General features: G+C 46.7%; 1 protein-coding gene across 1 annotated transcript; it reads right to left on the bottom strand.

The window, feature by feature from the left end:
• Positions 1–1,222: 1,222 nt before the first annotated feature.
• Positions 1,223–18,181, bottom strand: EFHC1 (EF-hand domain containing 1). The gene is made up of 11 exons (XM_015620341.1): positions 18,027–18,181; positions 12,920–13,141; positions 11,000–11,287; positions 9,154–9,303; positions 7,919–8,111; positions 7,467–7,687; positions 6,625–6,765; positions 5,273–5,486; positions 4,776–4,923; positions 3,759–3,960; positions 1,223–1,728 (listed from the first exon to the last, which is right to left on the bottom strand). Exons 1-11 carry the CDS (start codon positions 18,141–18,143, stop codon positions 1,603–1,605), a joined length of 2,022 nt encoding a protein of 673 aa, XP_015475827.1. The 5' UTR covers positions 18,144–18,181; the 3' UTR covers positions 1,223–1,602.
• Positions 18,182–18,824: the final 643 nt, after the last annotated feature.

Raw genomic sequence — 18,824 nt, 5'->3', positions numbered from 1 at the left:
TGCTGTTTCTGCTGATGCTTTATTATTGCTAAGCTGTGCATGTGGCAGGGACACCTCCCACTGTCCCAGGCTGCTCCAAGGCCCACCCAGCCTGGCCTTGGACGCTTCCAGGGATGGGGCAGTCACAGCTTCTCTGGTCAGCCTGTGCCAGGGCCTGCCCACCCTCACAGGGAAGAATTTTTCCCCAATATTCAATCTAAATCTACTCTTTCAGTTTAAAACCATTCCCCCTCCTCCTGTCACCCCAAACCCTTGCAGCTGGGTTTCGTCTTCCCACATTTCCCATGTCCACGGCACGGGCAGCTGCTCCAGAGTTCATTACTCGTGGCTGCTCTCATCAGAGGGAGTGGAGGATAAGGGTATTTGTAGGAGATGATTTATCTGATGTGGTTTAAGCACATATTTTTGGTGAGCTATATTGTATATTCTGTGCAGCTGGCCCCAGGCACACGACGTCACTTGGCTGAGGGTCAGGTTACGGTTTCGGAGCCTGTGCAGAAAATATTTTCTGACTTTCTACAGCTCAAGTATTTTCATCTGTAAATTTTTGGTCTCTTGAAATCTGAGGTGGACCAGAGATCCCTGGAATGATCCTTGGTCAGGGTGAGCAGCAGCACAGAATGGCCCAGAAGGGAAGAGCAGTGACCTTTCCAAACAAGGAGAGACAGGAGGGAGCTGTCACGTGGAGACTCTCAGCTGTCAGAGGAGAAGTGGGAATCCACGACACAAAAGCTGATATAAAGCAGCATTTTGTTCCAAAGAGCTTTGTTCTCTGTGCATGACAGCTGCCTTTCCTGTGTGCTCCATGGCAACACCTGGCAGGTGTCACTTGGGCTGAGAAGGCTCCTGCCACGCTACCTTCACAGGAGATGAGTAATGTGACTCTTAAGAGGAGCACGAGTGTCACAGCTCTATTGCTATGCCAACTGCCTGTGTTCCCTTTTCCTTGGAGTCCTGGCTGCTGAGATGACAGGTGGATAAGGTGGGTTTAGATGGGATCAATCCTAAAAACATTTTCCCAATTTCTTGTTAAAAAATGCAGAGGTGCTGTCAGCAGATTTGTGTCCAGACCCCTGTTACCTCCAGACAACTGAACTCACCACCATCACCCCATTTTGAGTAGACCCAGAATCACAATTTGTGGGTTTTCCCCCACCCTTATTTTAATCCTTAGTTATTCCAGACATTCTATATAAATAAAGGGTTTTTAACACTTTCATAGCAACTACAGTTTTATTGAAATTTTAATAACAACTGGCAGTCTTCACTACTTTAAGGTGAAAGGCTATTCTGAGAGAAACCTGAAGTGGTTTTCACTCCAGTATCCAGAGAGCTTTAACTCTCTAAAGTGCTGCACTAAAAGGTTGAGAAAACAACAGAAGAACCTGATTTTGGTTCTCAGAATTTTTTTTTTCCTCCTATAACTTTCATTTCAACATCCAGCAGTTGTGAGGTTGAGTTTGGGGGTGGCTAAAAGGGGAGGGAGAGGTTAGGAAGGAAAAAAAAGTTAACATGAGGGTGCAATCAGCTGGGTCTGTGAAAGGGAAAGGAGAAAATGAAGCAAGGGTGAAAAACAGAACATCCTTTTGAAGTAAAATATCTTCAAGTTAGCTGAGAATTCAATTGCTGGTCCTGTCCTTCAGCTTCTGGGAAGAGGTCACTAGGGAAGGCTAGAAGGAATTCACGGTAGTTTACCTTGTCTTCATCACAGGAACAGCAGTCAATCAGCTGTGGGGACAAAAACACAGCAAACACCGTAAAGAGTTGGAAAAAGCTGCAAAATTGGTGCTGTTTTTATGGAAATGTGCCCAGAGTTCTCCTTGTGTGACAGAGCAGATGTTATTCCCCCATGTGGATTTCTGGTAGTCCTGAGTCACAGGTAAATTTGGAATCATAGAACCATTAAGGACTGAAAAGACCTACAAGATCATTGAGTCCAACCATTTAAGGATTGAACTCAATGATCTAAAGGCTGGACTTGATGATCTAAAGGTTCAAGTCCAACCTTGAATGCCTATAGGTGACACTAGTCTATGCAAGGAGAAGAGTTAAAGTGTTTGAGTTTAATCCTGATTTCCTTCTGGGCCTCACCAGAGTGACAACAGAGCCACAAAAATACAAAGCATGGATGGGCCACAGGAAATCTTGCAGAAATCCCTGCCAGAAGTGGGGTGGGGGCAGTGTATGTGAACAGTCCCTGTTCTCTGGTGTCACTTTGGTATGTGCACATGGCATAAAGGGGAGACGCAGATAATTGAGCTCGGTGACAGCCCCACTAATGAGCCAGTTCTGGTGTCCGTGCCTGACCCTGCATTGTGTTACAGAGCCACAGCCCTTGTGTGCTTCAGGGGAAGAAAGAAGGCTTTTGTTTCTTTAATTGCATAACTAATCTCCTTCTGACACCCAGTGAGATGGAAAAGGTCTAATATCACAATTCCTTGAAAGGATTCTTCTTCCCCTTGTCGCCTGGAGACAGATTCTCTGGGCTTCATTTCTGTGACTGACAGCTGTGCCCCTCTCCAGGCAGTGAACTCCCTGCCATATATTTAATTTATACCCCTGCCATGCTTCCCAGGGCTCTGGGAACACTGGGATTAAGATTTCAAGAGAGGAGATGAATGTTTTTAGTGCATAGTCCTAGACTGGGGCTCAGATGTGGGAGTTTAGCTTCAATTGTCACAGGTTCCCCACATAATTTTAGGAATGGCACTTCTCTGCCACTCTCAGAGTGGAGCAGGGATTGTCACCACCCTGTAAATTCCTCTGGGCAGGGTGAGCTCTGATGAGCTCTGGTACAGCAAAGCCCTGGGTGCTTGTCAGGGCCTTTATTCATCTCACATCCAGAGACAAATCCCCTGCCCATGCACCTTCCTAACCATGGCTGTGAGGCTCACAGCTGCCTGCTCTGGAAAAGTATTTATTTTAGCAGAGGAAATAACTCCCTCTGCTTTCTAGATTTCTCTAAAGTCTGAGTCCCCCTCTATTGGCCACTAATCAACATGTCAATCACATGATGCTGAGGAAACATCCTTGCCAGTCACATTCCTGAAGGGATCCTCCTCCATCCTCACTGCAGGAATTTTTCCCTCAGTTTGCCTCACATTTTCTTTTTTCACATTTTTTAAAGATCACAGCTGTGATCTCCCTGTGCTGTTTGTTGCTCCTAGTGCCCAGCAAGTGTTAACCAGGGCATTATGATTATAAAATATAACAATAACAATAACAATAACAATAATAATTTTGGAAAATACTTTGTTCTTAGACCTTCAGTTCAGTTGCTGTTAAATCCAGAATGTCTCTAAGCCTTCCTAAGGCACATTCCTTGACACCTCAGTGTCACCTCTACTCACTCCCAGCTGTGCTTAAGCCATCACAGACACTCCAAGCTCTGCAGGAGCCTGTCCCTGATCTCTGTCATGATTCCTCATCTCTATCATGATACACAACCTCTTCTACTCATCCAAGACCTGAACCAGCAGGAATTTTCACACATTACAGTACAGCCAAACATGGGGGGCAACCTGGGTAACTTATTTTCCCCTTTCCTTAGAGGACAGCAATTATTATCTCCTCTAAGACACAGGATCAGTCCAACAGCTCAGAAGGTTTTCTAAACTGGGACCTCCCTGCCCTTTTTTTTTTTGTATTTGTTCTCCTTTGAAGGCTAAAGCAGCTGGTTAGGGTTGGTTTTTAGAAGGGATCTTTTGGAAGAGCCATAGGAGGGGAATTCCACATGCACATCACCCCTTCCATCTCACCTTTTTAAGAAGAATGGTGCTGGTTGGCACATTGAACCTGTCACAAATGTTTAAAAATCTTGCTTTATCCAGGAAGCCAGAGCCCTCTCTGTCAAAATGATGAAATGCCTCATGAAACTGCTTGGTGTTGAAGGGTGCTTGGAGCCTCAGTTCTTTCTGAACCTCCACAATTAAATCATCCAGGTCCTTCTTGGGGATGCCACTACAAAAGAAAAGAATAAAAGGATTTCATTCAAAAACTCATTTTGGCAGCCTTGCTGTGACACATGAGTGAAAAAGGAGCATTTCCCTGTGTGCTCCACAGTGTCAGAAACTGTGGGAAACTCAAGTTTCAACCAGAACCACGACATAACTGCCTCCAGACCATGTTCTGAGGTAACAGGGTTGTTACTGGGTCACACAAACTGCATCCAGACACCTAAAAGGAGGATGAGGTCTAAGCTCTGATGGGCTGGCTGATAAGCAAAGAAGGAATAAGTGCCCTAAAAAAGACTTCCCCTCCACCACCTGCTGAGCCTACAACCATCAAACAGCTTAAGTTTGCAGCATCTGTTGAAGTGAACTGATGCCTTTTGGGAAAAGATGTGTCCCCCATCCCTGGAAGTGTTTAAGATCAGGTTGGATGGGGCTTGGAGCAAGCTGGGATAGTGGAAGGTGTCCCTGCCCATGGCAGGGGTTGGACTGAGCTGATCTGTAAGGTCCTTCCAACCCAAGCCATTTTGTGATTCTGTGATTTTGGCTGGAAGTCCAAACACTTTTTGAACTCAGGCTTGGTGTTGTGACCACTTCTCTGTCTCTGCTGCTGAGCCAGAGCTGTCCCAGGAGGTTTTGGGGCCAGCAGCAGCCACAACATTTTAATGTAAGGACTTCATACCCTCTGAATCTGCCCAAACACAGCTTCTTGGAGCTGAACCACCAGCAGAGCAGGAGGCTGGAGCCCAGGGAGGCAGCTGAAAATGCTCTTAGCTGTCAATCTTAGTCTTATTTAGCCACATCACCCCATTCTCTGTAGCCTACCTGCTGGCAGTCTCCACTACCACCTTCCGTGGGAGGAAATGATCCCTTATGGATTGCACTGTTGCTGCAGGGAAACTCTCTGCATTTCTCTCCAAATAATTAAGCACATATTCATCAGCATCAGTGATAATAAACCTGTGGCCAAACACTGGGGAAGAAGCATTAAAGAGGTAGTGTTACCTATGTTTTAGCATGGGTTAAAGGCATTTCTTTGTCCAGGAGGGAGCAGGATTCCTCTCCTGTGGCTGGACTCAGCTTTGAGCCAGCTCTTCTACTTGTTTCACTTCTTGAAGTCAGAATAATTTCACTGATTGCAAGGTTCAGACATTGACACTAACAAAATTGTATCAATGTACACCAGTTGCTGATCTGGAAACTCAAATGTGAGGAGACCCAGAAGCAGCAGATCTTTCAGGTGAAGGAAGGGATATGCACTGTCCATGCAATAAATGAGATATCAAAGCAGGGTATTATTATAAATCCAGGCTGAATTTTACCTTCAATTGTAGAACCGATGGTGAAGTCAGAAGCCTCATAGTATATGGGATTCTCTGGAGTAGACCCTGGCTTGGTAACTTTGGTCCTTTTTAAGTATTTGCCTCCAGGGATGCCAGAGTTTTTGACTGGGGGTTCATAGATGCTGATTGTGTCATCGGAGAGGAAATAAGAGAGGATGAATCGACGATTTTTGTCCTCAGGCACTGGTGATTCCTAGAGCAAAGGTAGCAGGTTTGGAACAGAGCATTTGAAACAGGTTTTCCTTGCCTAGGGTGCTTAGGAGTACCTAGTAACCCACTCATAAGCCCAGAGCTTTTTTTATAGCTGACTAAACAAAGCACTTGATGTGCTGACATAAGCATAACAAAGCACTAGACAGCATTTAGGATCTGAATTTCAAAGGTTACTTGCTTTACTGAAGAGACTGAAGCAGAATCTGGGCTGAAATTACCAAGTATATTCAGTGTTTCCACAGCTTGAGTAATCCAAGAGAAAGGAATATCCTATATGGAATGATTCATCCCAGAGAGACTGTAAAATTCAGATTTAAATGACACTTTTCATTATGCAGAGTGCCTGAGAGAGGCTGGTGCTGCTCCAGCCCTTAGTCACAGGAAGTCACTCCCCTGACACACCAGTGGATTTACGTGCTTAGTTTAAAGCTAAGTGGATCTTAACTCCTCAGCTGTGACCTTTAGGGAACTCCTGCACGACAGAGAAAAGAAACCAGCCCTTACCCACCCCGAGTGTTTGGAGAGGGCAGGCAGCAGGCAGCCCAGGAAATGCCATCGCTCTGCTGGATGTGCCAGAGGCTCCTTGCATCAACCAGCTGTAAAACTGGCACAAAGGCCAGGGCCTGGGTGCTGTTCTGGCTGGAAAACACCATTCTCATGGATTTTCCAGGCACTTGGCTGCTCTGCTAGGACAGCTCCTTGCTGCATCCAGGACTGGCCTGGAGAAGGACAGGGGCTGGAGCCAGCAGCAGAGGCATCAAGCACTGGCTGGTGGTGGTGGTGGCAGGCAGGCACAGGCACAGTGCCCAGTGGAGCTGCTTCAGCCAGGGCCATCTGTCACGTAGCAGTGGCAGAGGGAGTTTTTCCATAAATGGCTGTGGGTTTGTAGCAGGTCTGGTTTCTACTTTCTAGTATTTTTTTTAGTTTTATTTTTTTTTTTAGTTTTGAGAGCTGCCAATTGTCACAGCAAGCACACAATAGTCCCGTGGCATCCCCCCAGGGACACCCGTGTTGGCTGGGGGAGCTCCCTTTTCCCACTGGCACAAAGGAGAGTTTGCCAACAGCCTTGTCTGCTCCTCCCATCCTCCTGGCACTATTCCACCAAGGAAAACACTTACCAGGGCCACCTGGTACCGCAGGACCTTGAGATTATTCTCCAGCATCTTAATGATATCTTTCCGTGGAGGCTTTGGAAACAGACTAAGGCAGTTCTGGAGAGAGTCTTCAGGGATGCCAAAACCATTGTAGGGAGGAATTACCTGTATCCAGAGGAGATATCAACCATAAATAGCTGCAACTAAGAACAAGACAAAGTTTACAGGACTTAGCAGAGCCCATCAGATTTGGAAGGAAATATTCTGCCACCAGGTAGCAAAAGCTGTGATATCCTGCCCAGTAGAGATGGATGATAGCAGCCTGGCTGTGTGTTGTATTTAATGAAAATAAGAGAGGATTAAGGAAGTCTGAAACTCAGAAAGCTGGGTAATTTCTCTGAATTAAGGGGTTGTGGCTATATTAAGGAACCATAGAATGGTTTGGGGGTTGAAAAAAACCTTAAAATCATCTAGTTCCAACTAAACCTTCCAATGCACAGGAACCCAGCTATCAAATGGTTACACTGACAACCTAATCCCCATCGTGTCTGTGATCTAAACCACAACCCCAAACCATTTCTGGGCTCAATCTGGGAGGTAACAAGGGCTGTGACCATTCCCAGTAGGCAGTTTGGACTTGGCAACACTGTTTTGGAGAGTGAGGGAGAGTTCAGTGGTATGAGTGCAGCCATGCTTTCATTTTTATACCAGTTATGACCATCCTTGCCTTGTCTTTTTCAAGTTACTTTTTTTTTCTTTAAACTTGTTTTCTACAGGTTCTTACTAAGCTGAACTTCCACTTTACTATAAGAGTTCACACCAACTACTTCCTTTCCTCCCTTCTTTTGAGAAATTGTTTGCAGTACCTGGGGAGCTTTTTCAAGTGGTTTCTTATTTACATCCACTGGCTGGAAGTCTGTGATGCCATATTTCTCACGATAGAAGTCCTGGGTGAACTTGTCACAATCGTAGATTAAGAAGGTGCGTCCAAGGAGGGTGACAGTTTTGCCAACAGCAAAGTCTTTGGGTGAGTACCACTCTTGTACCTCGTGGTCAGTGATCTCCAGCACACAGCTTGGGAAGTTCTCTAAGGACAAGAGAGCAGAAGGAAAAATATATTAATCAAGGAGATGCTAACATTTCCTAGTGAAAAGGGATATAAAAGCAAGGTGTATAAATAACGACAGGGAGATGTTGGCACTGCTGTCCAGCCACTGTTTCCCAAAAGATAAAGAATTTAGTGACAATTTGAAGAACCCTTTTTTGACCATGAAATAATAACACCTTAGCACAGATGGATGTGCCAATCTAAACTTACTGTTCTTGTCCCCAAAGATTTTGGGCAAGCGCTGGCGTCTCATCAGTACCGGGAATGGATCTCTCCCATCATTTTTCTTGTGGACTTCCCGAACCTCCACTGTGTCATCTGCCAAGAAGTAATGGATGATGCAGGGATGGTGATCACCAAAGGCACAGTTGGTGTCATCCCATATGGCATAGAAGCGAAGCACCTGTGTGGAAGAAAAAAACCAGACAAACATGGATCAGAGTCATCTTTTGGTGGCACAGAAATCAAACTCATCACACTGAGATGCTCAAGAGTTCCCCAAGGTTCAGCTCCTGAAGAGACAGGAGAGACACAGGGGAAATTTAGTCAGAGCAAGGGGAATTTGTGTTTATCTGAAATTGTCTGCTCTGGCACCTGGCATCAGTATCTTGGGGGAGGAGGGGAGTGGATGCAGCAAGACCATTCCTAATAGAACTGCATCTGGCTGCTAAATTCCAGAGGCAGGTGGCTTATCTCATCCCAACAGAAAGCAAGAGAGTAATGGATGATATTGAGCACAGGCTCTGCAATCCAAAGAGGAATTGTTTACAAGGCACAAAGCCCAGAAAAAAACATAAAAAGTTTTGTATCTCACTAGAGCCAAGAAAGGAGCAAATCTGGAGTCTGTTCAGCAGACTGAGACAATTTAGAATGAGTGAGGTTGCAAAAACTCACAAGATCTGGGTTTCAATAGCACATATTCACTGTAATCACAGAATCTTTTAGGCTGGAAGATCGTTGAGTCCAAGCTCTGACTGACCCCACCTTGTTAGCCCAGGGCACTGAGTGCCACATCCAGGCATTCCTTGGACACCTCCAGGGATGGAGACTTTACCACCTCCCTGGGCAGCCTGTTTCAATGTCTAATCACCCTTTCTGTGAAGAAATTCTTAATTTAACCTAAACCTCCCCTTGTACAACTTGAGGCCATTTCTGGTTATGTCTCTGGTTGCCTGGGAAAAGATACTGATCCCTACCTGGTTGTCCCCTCCTGTCAGGGAGTTGTGTAGAGCCAGAAGGGCCCCCTGAGCCTCCTTTTCTCCAGGCTGAGCCCCTTTCCCAGCTCCCTCAGCCTCTCCTGGTGCTCCAGCCCCTCTCCTGGACACACTCCATACCCTCAATGTCTTTCCTGAGTGAAGGGCCCAGACCAGGACACAGGACTGGAGGTGCCTCACCGGTGTGGTGGGTAATTATACAATAATTTGGGTAATCCCCAGCCCTCTTACCTTTGTGTCATAGGTCAGAAACTGCCTGAAGGGGTCAGGACCTGTGGGCACGATGGGTTTTTGCACAGGCGTCCGACGCTGTTCTATGTAAGGATCTGAAACCAGCTCCTCTGGAGGGTTCACTAAAATTCCTTGGCTCTCCAGGAACACCTAGGAAGGTCATCTGAGGTGTTAGTGCTGCCAGGAGTTCTGAAGGTAAGAGGTGACTAGAGGTTACAGGTGGACTGGGATGAGTGAGGTCAGAATTCTACAAGTTCACTCCTCACAGAGAATTCTACAGCAACAGCAAAATACAACAGATGACAAATACATTTATTTAAACTGCTTCTTATCTTTGCTTACCCTTTAATTAATCAGAGCAGTCCTGTCCTGAACATCCTAACTCAGATTTCACTTGAGCACAGTTTTCTCTGCCCTTAAGGCTCTAAATGGAAGATAACTGTCAGTTGGTCTCTTTTATGTAAATGAAAAAGATTAAATTGCTGTATAAACACAGATGTAGTCAGCCTGAATTTGGAAGTACTTAGGGTTGTGTCAAACAGAAGAAGCAAGTGTCACTAGGCACATCAAGACACTTCAGACATGAGGATATGTGTCAGTGGCAGCTTTATTCCATCTTTCAGGAATATTTTTCCCACAGAAAGAGTACAATCTGCTTGTTTATAAAGGGATGTTTTGCTTACCTTGGACCATGAACAAAATCCAGGGTGTTACTCATGGACTTGCATCAGTCACCCAAAACAACCTCTGAAGTCAAGAGACTTGTTCCCTTTTTGCTCCATGAAAACATTCAGCCCAGGAAGCACCTATGCAAACATCTCCCACAGGAATATGAGATCCCCCTGGAGACTCACAAGGCAGGTTGATACTTTCAGACTCACTATTTTCTGGGTTGGAAGATGCCAGTAAAGGATAAATACACTATTGGCCTGGAGATGTAGACCCACCTAGCTCATTCCATGTTTTCCATCAATATTAACATGAGGACCAGCTCTTCATTTGATGTGGACTGACTTGAACAGCTCCAGCAGAGCTGGCTCCACAGCCACATTTATACCAATATATTACACATGCTTGGGAACATTCCTGGGTACTGAGGCCAACTGACAAGGAAAAGCCTAAACTCCCAGCCTCCAGGACAGGCTGACTGCATGTAACTCACCTATTGGGAATGGTCTCTGGAGCAGTCTAACTCCTGGCCTGGAAGAACAGTAGCTGACCAGGGCTGAGATTTGACTGGGAACAATCTAGCAGGATAGCAGCAAACTGGTAATTCTGGTAATTCTTATTTCTTGTTATTGGATCGTTATTATCTCATTTACTGGCACAGAAATAGCCAGAAATAGAAAAGCAGGCAATGAATAAGCTTTCTAAGAAAGGTCAGTTCATACCATGATTCTCAACCATGGATCATGGCTTGGCTGTGGATGTGTGCAAGAGTTACTGCTTGTATTCCCTTCCACTGTTCCTAACAGAGGAATATTAAATCAGAAAAGAGTCAGAATCACTAATTTCCCTCGCATGTATGCACAGTGTTTAATCTGGGCTCCAAACAGTTAAACTGCCCAGACATAAACTTAGAATTTGTCCTGTAAAGAAAAGTCCTGAGGACAAAGGATGGACTACCAGCAGTCCTGTGGCAAAAATACTGAGCAGTTAACTTGCCCTCAGCAGACGTCATACCCTGAACACCCCTGAAAAACAGAAATCTACACAAAAAGCAAAATGAAACACTGTGAGCACCCATATCACAAAAACTACAGTTGCAAACTGCTGGACTCTAACAGTTAATTAAAACCCTGCAATTCCCAGGAGTCTTTCTGTCAATGTCCTCCCTACAACACACCTTGGTGAAGGAGTCGCAGTTGACCAGGCGGTAGGTCCGGCCGTATATGGGGAGGTCGATGCCCAGGTTCAGATCCTTCCAGTGGTAATAATCCCCGTGCTCATTCTTGGGCACCCGGTGGCGTCTCATGAGTTTGCCCTGAAGCAGACCCGAGTTCTTCACCTTAGGCTCGATGATACACATGCTGTCATCTTCCAGGTAGTAGTAGAGCCCCACTTGGCGGATCCGGTAGTGCTCATCTGCAGAGATAGGCACCTCCTCCATGAAGTAGGCATCGAACTTCAAAACCTGCCCAAAGGGACAATATAGCAAAGGGAGAGAGAGAGAAGCAGTTTGAACACCGTGGTTAGTCTATTGAGGCCAATAATTTAATTGCAGTTTGCTTTGGTGGTGTAAAGTTACTGGATTAGATTCTAAAATTCTTCAAAGACAGCTGTGGCCTAATCTGTGGGTGACAGCAAAGGCACCAGGAAGGCTTTTATCAATATGTGCCTTTTGCAAATTTGAGACTTTTACACTGAGACAAGTGTAAAAATCCAGCCTTTTCCCTACTTGCTGATCACCTGCTGCTTCACCTACTGTCAGGTGCTTGGCTGCTGACAGTAATCTACTTTACTGACACACATGGCTTTTTACTTGCCAGCTTTACAGCCCTGATTTAGGGAAGTTATCCACAGATTTTAATAAAGAGTTCAACCACATCTGAGGATTGTAAAATCTGGAAGAGGTCATCATTTTAAGGCCAGGCTGGAGGGGGGTCTGAGTAACCTGGTCTAGTGGAAGGTGTCCCTACCCATGGCAGGGAGGCTGGAACAAGATAATCTTTAAGGTCCTTTTCCATGATCTGAAGTCACATCTATTCAGCACTGACAGCAAAAACTGATTTGTGCTGGGGAAACAAGGAAACTAATCAGCCAGTTCCTCTGCTTGGCAGAAATATTCAGATCATTCAAAGCTCCTAAGAAGGTGCAGGTGGCCAATCAGGCCTTGCACACCCAGCCTACACCAGCCCAGAGGCCTGGATAATTAAGAGATTATAAAGCAGTAAATTCCTATCAGTCAGCAAAGTGCCCCACAAGGGATTGTGACATCCCCAGCAGCACTGGGGCTCCTGCTGCTCCAGTAGCTTGAAGGAAGGGGCAGAGAAGGATCTGACAGATTAAACAGCAACATCTACATTACTCTGAAGGAACAGCCTCAGCAATTAACAGAGCACATCTGTTCCCCAGCCTGTGTCAGAGCCGGGCTGAGGGCTGGCTGGCTGCACACTGCTCTGGCAGTGTGTGCAGCCTGCACGTGCTGAGCTCCCGAGCCCTGCAGCTCCCACTGCTGCTGCTGCTCCATCCACGGCTCAGGGCTGCAGCTTGGGCCACTGGCACATTGAAAACCAAGGGTCAGCTCAGGACTGCTCTGAGCAGACACAGAGCCACCACCCAGTCTGATATGATCACCAAGATGTAACGTGGGAAGCGCTAATGGAGCAGCTCGGGTTGTGACACACTGTGGTGACCAACACAAGCATGAATAGATACACCAGGGTCAAACAGGGTTCCCACTGCAGACTGACTTTTCCAGTTAAAGCTCAATTACAACCTCAATATAGTTTTGGAAACACAAAACTCCAGGTTGTGGCTTACAGAGCAATGCTTATAAACTGGAACTTTCCAGAGCTAATCAAACCTCTTTTCCAACATCTGCTGGAAATGCTCGAGTGTAACTTGCAGGGAATGTCTTACATCGTTTACGTATTATAATCCTCCTCCCAAGCAAAGAAAGCCTCTTTCAGTCTGGGATTCAGCTGTCTCTGACTAAGGGCTCTGGCATCTGAAAACTGCTCTATGCAGTCTCGTGAACCCTGGAGCTGACTGTTTATGTCTCCGAATTTGGCCAGTGATATTCCTGGAATCAGCTTCTTTATACCTTTTTGTCATAAGCCACGAATGCTGGAGTGAACCGGGAAGGTGCAGGCCTCTTGACTTGCCCATAGGTCAGTGTGGATCCCTTGGTGCACAAATCATCTAATTCATCTTGAGAGAGCTGATTTGCAAAGAGTGTCTCCCCACCAACCCCCTCTCTTGGCAGCCGGGAAAAGGCATATCCATTTTTGAAGTCCAGTGTCTGGGGCCGATGAAAAGACGTTCTCTGTTGGAAGGAAATCCAGCTATCAAAATACTGCATGAATTTAGCAGACACAGCTACTGGAAGCACAAAAAAACTCAGTAAGAGAGTACAATATCAAGAATGTCTCCCCCCACACACATCCACAGCATTTTATTATAAACTACTGCAGCAGTTATTTAGTCAGATTTTGTACTTAGATCAGGAAAGTGGAAAAAACAGAGAGTGATGGATGCACAAAGCACAAGAGTGAGCTCAGATCCTTGCACCCGCCACAGACTCCGGAAGAACTTAAATCACTGAATTTCCTGACTGCCACGATATACAGTGCCTAGAACAGTGTGTCAGCACTTTATCTGCCCTGGTATTTATCTCACCAACTCTTTGTTCCCTACCCTATTTGTCAGCAGTACAGAGCACCAGGACCTCGGTTACTGCCTTGTGGTGCTCCCTTCACTGTTGTGCACCCTTTGTGTATTCCATGGTTATTTACTTTTTTAACCCTCCCCTGGACATGACACAGGATTTTCTTTGCTGGGTTAAATAAGGCATGTCATGCCTACAGAACTGCAATTATGAAATGTACAAAAGCACATTAGTTGTTTTAATCTCTATATAGTCATAGACTCATAGAACAGTTTGGGTTGGAAGGGACATTAAAGATTATCCAGTTCCACCCCCTGCCCTGGGAAGGGACGCCTTCCACTATCCCAGGTTGCTCCAAGCCCCATCCAACCTGGCCTTGGACACTTCCAGGGATCCAGGGACAGCCACAGCTTCTCTGGGCATCCTGTGCCAGGGCCTCACCATCCTCTTTGTAAAAAACTTCTTCCTTGTATGTAATCTCAATTAAGCCTCTTTGAGTTTAAAACCATCATTCCTTGTCCTGCTGCTACAGGCCCTGCTAAAAAGTTTATCCCATCTTTCATGAAGCCCCTTTAGGCCCTGGAAGGGGCTCTGAGGTCTCCCTGGATCCCTCTCTTCTCCAGGTGAGCACCCCCAGCTCTCCCAGCCTGGTTCCAGAGCTGGGATCCAGCCCTTGGAGCATCTCCATGGCCTCCTCTGGATTTGTTCCAGCAGCTCCACGTCCTATTTATGCTGAGGACCCCAGGGCTGGAGGCAACTCTGCAGGTGGGGGTCCAACCTGAGCAGGGCAGAGGGGCAGAATCGCCCCCTGGCCTGCTGCCCACATGGGAAGATCAGCCCAGCACATGATGGGGGTTCCTGGGTCCCAGCCACTCATCCATCAGCAGCCCCAGTCCTTCTCCCAGGGCTGCATTCAGTCAGAGCTGTGCACAGGACCTGACCTCTGTCAGCCAGTCTTGTTCTTCACCACTGAAGAGCAGGGTCAGACTGGAGTGACATCAAACCACTGCATCTGCTGCACTCCACCCCACGTGGTACCTCACCTGCACCCCAAGAGACTGCCTGGTCCCACTGGGCTCTCAACACTCAAAGCTCCAGAGGAACCAGGGGAAATTATGATAATAAAACCTCTTGACTTTTGCCAAATGAAACAGGGTTTTAAGCATTTCTAGTGCTGAGAGAACAAGCTCCAGCTCCTTTTCCAGCCCCAGGCTTGCAGTCAGTCCAACCTCAGGCATGCAAACTGCTTCTTCTCCACCCCCTCCCTCACCCCTCATGGTTAAGCCTCTAATCTTATTTATACCTTCAAGGCCCCACTTGAATTCCACATAATTCCCTGTTTTTTCTTTAAACTGCTACTATAGATCTTGCAATGGAGAGAGCAGTGAGGAAAACAGGTGAAAACAAGATTTGTCTGAAGACATTTTAGCAGAACATCTTATAAACTGCCACAGAACTGCTACTTCCTTCTGTCAAATAAACACCAAGGGAAAACTTTGGGAAAAAACATTCAAGGAAAACCAGGAAGTTTGTCTTCAATTTGAGCAATATCAGTGTTTGTTAAGAGGTATACAGGCTTTTAAGAGCCCACATTCACCTAAAGAAAGCACCTCATTGGTTCATAAGGCTCCTGAGCAGATAAGCTCTCCCAAAGTGAGCCTGGATGCCAGAAAACATCTCCCAGGATCAGGTGACTCATGCAAATTTAAAAGGGAAAGCCCAGAATGTAAACTCCTAATCTCAGTTGCTGCCAGTGTTTATGTAAAGAAATTCCACTGAATTAAGTCCTTCTTTTTTCCAAGTCTGTAACACTTCATACAAACACCATTCCCCCTCCCAGTGTCTGCTTCCCTGTCCTGTGAGCACTAAGCAGTAACAGCACTTTACTTGAACACAGAGGTTTCCTCCAGAACTTCTCAGCATTCACTTGGAAACCAAATATTGTGATGCCAGTTTTATAGACTGGAAAACTGCAGATTTCCACGATGTTATAAATTATTTCAAGGAAATATTATTATCAGATAATAATTCTGAGATAACATTTATTACTGGATACTTATTTGTTATGAGTAATTTACTCTATTTAGTACTGGAGAACTCAGTTGTCACTGATTTTAGTCCAGGTTGGATGGGCTTGGAGTGACCTGGTCTGTGGAAGGTGTCTCTGCCCATAGCAGAGGGTTGGAACAAGATTATCTTTAATAGTTCCTTCCAACCCAAACCATTCCATGATTCTGTGACAAATAATTTTCATATACAAAGCTGAATGCAGCCAGGAATGTTTTCTGTTAAAGATGTTCTCCAGGGAGGCTGTAAATTCCTGGTGAGGAATTTACACACCAAACCAGGCATGCAACAACCCCCTTTTTGGCTTTTTTGGGGATTTTTTTAGTATATCAGAGAAATAAATGGAAACATCAGTTCTCTGTGACACCACTTCTTCAACAGGACATTGGAAGGATTTTGGGTTATCAAGTTCTTAGGGCCTGGATCACTGGATGGAAAGGAAAAGGAGAGGTTGCTTCCTCATTTAGGTATCAGTTGCAGAGGATGAGGAGGATGAGGATGAGGATGAGACTGCTTCTTCCAGAGAACCTGGGAGCAGCTGAGAGTGTGTCATTTCCTGGGGATGAACATGGAAGCTGTGATGGCACCAGTTCTGTGGTGGGATACCAGTTCTCTCATCAGATTATCAAATTCCAGACCTGGACTGGCAAGGATTCAGTTCTCAGGCAACACCAGGAGAACAGTTTTGGAAGTATCAGAGCTTTGGAGGAAGTGGTATCATGAAGGTGTTGATTGCCAATGAGACTGGTGACTTCAAGGTGTATCTACGTAACAGATAAATTATGTCCAGAAAATAATTACATTGGGAAGATTTGTGGGATTAATTCCTAGGGGAGGAATATTCAAGGTTTGATCAATATTGGTTCTCCTGGGTATATCTATCTTCATTTAAGGAACTTAGTTCAGAACAATATCAATATCAGTTGAGAAGACTTTGCTTTGGGAAAACTCAGATGGTTTCAGTTTTTCTGAGGGAATCAGGTTTCAGGACCATAAAGCGAGTTTGGGGATTTCCCTTGGGGTATCTCTTGAACTGTAGGGAAATTATTGGATGGATTTAGGGGAAATGAATATCCAAAGGAGTGAGTTTGCAGACAGTAGATCTGCAGTTATGGAAAAAGCTTTTGGAATTTCAAATGAGGCTCACAAATGAGGGGAGAAGAGGTGTGTATGTCTCTCTCCAAAACTATCGGGACAAATTCAGGGTTATAAAATGGGTACATGATGCAATTGATTCCTTGGGGAGAAGATTAAAAGTACCAAGTCCCCTTGAAGGTTATTTCAGGGATACTTGGTCCCTTGGGAACAGATTGTGATTGTCAATAACATTGGAAGAATTATGGAAGTACCAGTCTGCTGTGGGTGGGATCAGGAGATATCAGGTAGGTACAGAGCATTCAGATCCCCCAGAAGTGAGTCCAGCAGGTATTTGGTGGCTTTGGGAAACACCAACTCCCTGCAGGAGAGTTAAGTGGATATTAAGTATGCTGGGGAGCATCAATTGAGCTTACAGAGCACCAGGTTGTTCAGGGGTCATGTTCAGAGTCTGGTGAGTTTGAGGTTCCCAGGACATGGGATCAGAGGACACCAAGTTGTCTCAGGGATATTTGGTGAATGCAGGAGGTACCAGGCCTCTTGGGGGAATTACAAGGTGATTTGAAGGAACAGCAGGTTCCCTTGGTGTGGGTTCAGAGGGTAACATGCTCCCTGAAGAAACTGTCTCTGCTCTTGCGAAACCCCACCTGCAGTGCTGCACCCAGGCTGGGAGCCCAAAATGCAAGAAATGCATGGACCTGTTGGAGCAAAAACCACAGAGATGCTCTGGGGGCTGGAGCCCCTCTGCTCTGGAGCCAGGCTGGGAGAGCTGGGGGTGCTCACCTGGAGAAGAGAAGGCTCCAGGGACACCTTTTGGTGCCTAAAGGAACTCCAGGAAACCTGGAGAGGGACTTGGGACAAGGGATGGAGGGACAGGACAAGGGGCAATGGCTTCCCACTGCCAGAGGGAAGGGATGGATGGGATACTGGGAAGGAATTCTTCCCTGTGGCTGTGAAGAGGCCCTGGCACAGGGTGCCCAGAGAAGCTGTGATGCCCCTGGATCCCTGGAAGTGTCCAAGGCCAGGCTGGACAGGGCTTGGAGCAGCCTGGGATAGTGGAAGGTGTCCCTGCCCATAGCAAGGGGTGGAATGGGATGGTCTTTAAGGTCTTCTAAACCACACTATTCCATGATTCTATGAATATTGTCGAGTTTAGGGGTCTCAAGTCTCCCGTGGATTTAGAGGAAGGTCTGAGGGATCACCAGATTCCCAGAGTGTTTTCAGGGGATAGCAGGTACCACCTGAAGCGGGTGCGGAGAGGTGCAGAGGCCCGTCCTGAGGCCGCCTCTCGGGGGGCACCCGCCACACCAGCCCACCTTGATCCGGGGGGCCTCCCGTGGGAAGGGAGTACAGCGGGGATACAGTGGGCGGGCGCGCTCACCGTGGGGTCCTTGATGCCGCAGCCGGGGAGGAAGGGCAGATCGATCGGGGGTTCTGTCCCTGTCCCCGGCCGTATCCCTGGCCCTGGCCCCGGCTCCGGCCTCGGCCCCGAACTCATGGCGGCGACGGCGGCGGCGCTCCGGGCCCGTCCCGGCCGACGCGTCTCCACGGCAACCGGCCGCGAGCTCAGTGCGCATGCGCGGGGCCCTTCGCGCCTCTGCCTCTGCGCCTGCGCATTGAACGCCGCGGGGCGCGCGGCCGCCGTGACGGGTGGGGGCGGCTCTGAGGGGCCGAACCGTCTCCCCCCCCACCCCTGGGAGGGGAGTCCGGCCCCCGCAGCGGGGAAAAAAAAGACGTGGAAAGCGTTAATCCTGTTTTATTAGGGATTTCCCCTTCACAGTCCGCTCGTGTCCTACTCAGCCTTTCATAATTCCCTCAGAGCCCACTCAGATCTCTCTCGTAGCGCCTTATAACCCCCTCATGTTAAAACATCTTGGCCTCCCAAACGGGTGGTCGCATCTGGACTGCTTCTTTTTGAGGAATTTTCCCTGCCTTATGCAGTGCCCAGGGTGAGGAGCAGCTGTGAAGGGACAAGTCCATACCTGGAGTGATTGAGATATTTTAACCAAAGTGGTTGTACTGGTTTATGGTGTATATACACATGTATAAAAATGTATATAGTTGTAAAATAGTGTATTTTTCATATTTAGCACTGATAAAATTCCTCTCAAACATGATTTTTATGTCTAGAGGAAGGGGCAAAGAGAAGCATCAGGGATACCATCAAGGGAAAGTGGCT

The sequence above is a fragment of the Parus major genome, chromosome 3 (assembly GCF_001522545.3).
Source record: "Parus major isolate Abel chromosome 3, Parus_major1.1, whole genome shotgun sequence".
NCBI lineage: Eukaryota > Metazoa > Chordata > Aves > Passeriformes > Paridae > Parus > Parus major.
Note: the sequence above shows the minus strand (reverse complement) of the source record. Positions and strands in the feature narration are given on the sequence as shown.